Source organism: Bombina bombina, chromosome 2 (assembly GCF_027579735.1).
Source record: "Bombina bombina isolate aBomBom1 chromosome 2, aBomBom1.pri, whole genome shotgun sequence".
NCBI lineage: Eukaryota > Metazoa > Chordata > Amphibia > Anura > Bombinatoridae > Bombina > Bombina bombina.
Window position 1 is genome coordinate 1,440,624,675 of NC_069500.1, and position 5,106 is coordinate 1,440,629,780.

Genomic DNA, 5,106 nt, shown 5'->3' on the forward strand with positions numbered 1-5,106 from the left:
CTAACACTAACCCCCGACGATCCACTTACAGTTTTTGAAGTCCTGCTTGAAGGATCTTCATCCATGCGGCGAGAAGTCTTCATCCAGACGGGGAAGTCCTCATCCAGGTGGCGAGAAGTTTTCATCCAGGCAGCCTCTCCTATCTTCATCCAGACTGCATCTTCTATCTTGATCCCGGCGGCACTGAGCTGGTCCATCCTGAAGACATCCGGCATGGAGCATCCTCTTCATGCGGTCGCCCCCGTACACTGAATCTTCAATGCATGGTACGTGATTCAAGATGGCATCCCTTGCATTCCTATTGGCTGAAAATTTTGAATCAGCCAATAGAATGAGATTCCGTGATCACAGGTGTTGTGCTTTTTTTTTGTGACCGCTGCTTCATAACTGCTGTTTCTGGCGAGTCTGAAGACCCGTCAGAGACACGGGGCATCAAGCTCCATTCCGAGCTTGATAGATAGGCCCCTAACTCTCAAGCCGTTCTGCTATTTACAACACCCCACTCACCCCCTTCTCTAACTACATATTATTTTAAGTGTTACGTTCTGTCATATTGCTTAGTGCTGTTTTAAACTTAAGAAAGGGAGTAAATCTCTCGAAAGCTTGTCTTCTAAAATTTATGTTAGTCAAATAAAAAAGGTATCATTACATACTGCAATACGTTGGTTATTTTTTCATCTTCTTGTCTAGTGGACTAATATGGCTAAAACGGCTGAGGAATTAGCTTGAGCCAAAAATGTTTTCCTTGTAATTCGTAATATAAGTGCAAAACTAGGAGCACTATTGATTTAACTTGAGCAATGTTAGCGCTCAATGGCGCTAATATTTTGTGCTCCACTTGTAACTTAGCCCTAAATGAGAAATGATACTGCTAACTGCAACATGTTTAAGAAACAAGCTATAAGCCCTTTACAAAGAACGGGAGATGTCTTGAGGTTATTCAATTATGCTTTTCAGAGTCAGGAAATTGACAACCAACATTATGAAATATAATGAAATGATGAAAGTTTTATAATTGTTTTGATGTTTTTTAATAAAGAAATAACATTTTGTTTTATGTTTTTTACAGCTCTACAAATCTGTCGGAAACATGCAGTCCTTAAATTTTTTTTCATTTTTCCTGTGTTGTGTAGCAATTTTTTCTTTTGCTATTTCCTTATTTTTCCACCAAAAACACCATCATTTAAATGCAAATAGGAGAGAGGATTATGGTATTAGTAAGCAATCTATAACAGCACTGGGAGATAACAAGACCTACATCATCTCTGCCTATTATGACTCTCGAAGAAGCAAGTCAGTGCGAGTACTTGCAATAATCCATGAGTCGGTGAAGGAGCTTTATTGCTGGTTTCATTGTGCCTACAAGGATCATGTTCTGGTCACAGCACAAATAGACCTTCATCGTGACAGATTTGGATTTCGATATGGTACAGCAGATCTTCTATGTGAGGAGCCTCCAGATTGTATTTATGAGTTTGTTTCTGTTCATTGGTCCAGAACTAGACCTATAACTTCTGTTCCTAGGTTTGAGGTAAAAAACCGTGTTGTTGGACCATTCTCTGCAAACTTTACCGTCTGTATCTCTGGGCTATATGGAGAGTATAATAATGTATTACAGATGATTCAGAGCTTTGAGATGTATAAACTACTTGGAGCAAATAGAGTAACCATTTATAAGAACGGATGCCATGAGAATGTGGAGAAGATCGTACAATATTATGTTAAAGAAGGGTTCCTAGATTTAGTAACTTGGCCAATAGACAGATACCTGCGGACGTCTAACAAATGGCTGCAATCTAGAGATCCTACAAGTCAAGTTGGTTATTATGGTCAAACTGCAGTGCTAAATGATTGCATGTATAGAAACATGTATAGAAGTAAATTTGTTCTTCTCAATGACATTGATGAAATTATTCTTCCAACAAAACACCTTGACTGGGAATCTCTCATGTCCACTCTTCAGGAAAAATATCCACAAACCAGTGTCTTCCGTATAGAAAATCATTTTTTTACAAGATTTCTTAATGATTCAGATGGTAACATGTGGAACGATATTCCTGGGGTCAATATCCTTCTTCATACTTCCAGACTACCTATTAACCCAGCTATCTACAACAGTCGTAAAATGATAATTAATCCAAAAAAGGTTATTCAGACATCAATTCATGAAGTTTTGAAGGCCGATGGAAAATCTACAGATGTTTCTATTGATGATGTGATTCTTTTTCATTGTAAAAAAATAGGTCGACCCAAACTTGCTAAAGAGACTGTTATTGAAGACAACACAATTGGGAGATACCATAACCGTTTGGTGCAGAACGTGGATAATGTTATTCGAAATTTTCACTCAAATGCACAAGTATTACAGATGTGTAATCTGTTTTTTTTTATCATGAGTGTTATATGTGGAATAAGCTGTGTCTACAGCACTTTTTAAAGTAAATGTTCACATGTGGCCCATTGTGATCTACCAGTAGATATCTGCGGACTTACTAGCAGATTTTAAGATCTTCGATTGCCTATTATGTAAATAAAAATAAAATGTATACAATTTTATGAATACGCAAGTGTATTCCATTCCACAAATATGTGTTATAGTTGCTGTTTTTAATGATGACTAGCTATGTGTGACCCACTAATAGAGATGGTATCTAAAAACGTATTACTATTACAAGGTAATTACTGAGTCTGATACCGTATTATAGACTATAAAATGTAAATATCACACACCGTTAAATACCTAACAGCACTCAACCCTATCCATGCTTTCCCAATCTACCCACTGCACCTAAACACTATCCACACTACAGTAAACACCTGAGTCTAAAATACCCAGATTACCAAACAACAATTAACCCGGAACAGGTTTTAACTGTCCTAGTTGTACTTAACATAATTAATTCACACCAGAACTGCCCTCTGCTGTCCCTGTTTCAAATTGTAATTAAAATATGACAAAAAAGGGTAGGGTACAGCGCTAGACCAAAACCTACTTAGCCTCACTATGGTGATTGTCTCCTACCTAGACAATTCAAAAAATACAAATCATAAAAATAGTGGATATAGGAGGCGCTATAGAAGCTGTAGGATATATAGATATATGTATAAGTTAACAGTGTCGTTATCACCTTTAAATAATCTGAATAAAACCAAGTGTCAATTAATATAAATATAAATACAACAATTAATATAAAAGTCAAATTTAATAAAGTCAGTGCAATGTTCAATAAAATTCAAACTTATCGATACTTAATCAGAAAGGCAGATAAAAATCAGATGGGCAGATAAAAACACATAAGTTACATAAACCGCTAAAACATATGTAAATTAGAACCGGTTCAATCATTCACACTTCATACAACATATATATAGCTGTTGGAGAACACCAAAAGATAGCTTGTGTTCAAATCTCACTGTCTCTTATGGGGATCCCCAAAAATTGATCCAGAATGACAATGTGGGCTAGAATAAATACTCCAAATCAAGTCGTTTGTATAGGTGCCCCCAAATAACAACAAAAACCGTTATACCTTCGTCACTTTCTATTTGAAAATAGAGCGCAAGGTGGTGTAAATCCTTTCCTTGTATCAGTATCAGTGGTAAAGGCAGTCAAATATACTGAACAGAGCTGGGAGGTCCATAAGAACAGTATTAAAGATCTAAAATACTGGGGAATATGTATAGTACGTAAGGATTGGAGGGGAGGGGACTATGAAAATAAATTGATTAAAAGGGAAGCTGAACTGATTTATGATTTTAACACTTTATATCCACTTGGTCTGAATTCGGAGTTGGAATTAGCCCCTTTTTTAACATAGAGATTGAATAGGTAATTTTATCTCAATATGGATTATTTTTTAAGGGGAGAATGTGTATTCTTTTAGCCTCTTGTAACCTAAATGTGTAGCTGAATTTTTAGTCTGATTTTTAGCCAAATCCTTTTTGCCTTTTAGCATAATTTTTAACCAACTATTTGCATAGAGTATCGTTTGAGTAATTATTGTTATTAATTTGGAATAGGGTAATTTACCTAGATAGGACTATAGGGCTAGGTTTGTTTGAGCTAGGTTCTAGTTAGATCCTACGTGGACTTTCTCCTGTTTTTTATTATATATTATACATATATTTTATTAGTTATTTTAAAGCGTGATTTTATGTGAACACACCTATGTCTTAGGCTTTCCACACAATTTTTCCTTATAGATTTCTTATATAGAATTCAATACATATTGAGAATATCCTCGAATTTTGTCTTGTACTTTTCTCATGTATTCTATCGAGGTGTAGGTAAAATTGATGGTATACGTATTAATTTATAGTCGTAATATAGTTATATAATTTTTCTTTTCAACTGAATTTGATGTAACTCAATATATTATGAATTAGAATTTCCTTTTGAATCTCAATGTTTTTAGTTTTTTACCGTATGGAAGCTATTTTGTATATAACTAAATATCAGTGATTCCGCCTATATAGGATTGATCCAAGTAAAATCCTGTGAAGAGAGAATGACATGTGAGACTTTTGAATTCCCCCCAGGAAGTACTTACCTGCAGGAAAGGTGCAAAAGCGATAACGAATCACCTGTACAGAGAGTGGATTTAAGGACAGAGGTTGCAGGAAGTGGCATCTTGAAAAAGACCCAGAAAGGGGTTGAAACGCGTAGAGGACTTACCTGCCATCGTTTGTGGGAGATTTGACAAGTAAAGCTGAACCGAACTCTGCGTACCCTGGTGTACTGAAGTGCAGAGGCTATTTTGTGGATACGACCGTGAAAAAAAACACTTGCGCAAGTGGTCACCTAGGATCCGGAAACCGGGTGAAGTCACTCACGGGATCTTCGCTTACTAATATCCGAAGGAGTAGCCGGAGTGTCGGGCCAGGTAAGGAGGCCGTTTAGCAGACACTTGAAAGGAAGTAAGAGAGCCTCCCGGCTCTGTTCAGTATATTTGACTGCCTTTACCACTGATACAGCGGCAAGGAAAGGATTTACACCACCTTGCGTTCTATTTTCAAATAGAAAGTGACTGAAGGTATAACGGTTTTTGTTGTTATTTGGGGGCACCTATACAAACAACTTGATTTGGAGTATTTATTCTAGCCCAC

The 5,106-nt window shown here is 36.6% G+C and overlaps 1 protein-coding gene across 1 annotated transcript; it reads left to right on the top strand.

Moving 5' to 3' along the window:
- The first annotated feature begins 1,090 nt into the window (after nucleotides 1-1,090).
- LOC128647614 (uncharacterized) lies at nucleotides 1,091-2,911 on the top strand. The gene has a single exon (XM_053700370.1). The coding sequence runs from the start codon at nucleotides 1,091-1,093 to the stop codon at nucleotides 2,435-2,437; it is 1,347 nt and encodes a 448-aa protein (XP_053556345.1). The 3' UTR covers nucleotides 2,438-2,911.
- The last annotated feature ends 2,195 nt before the right edge of the window (nucleotides 2,912-5,106 follow it).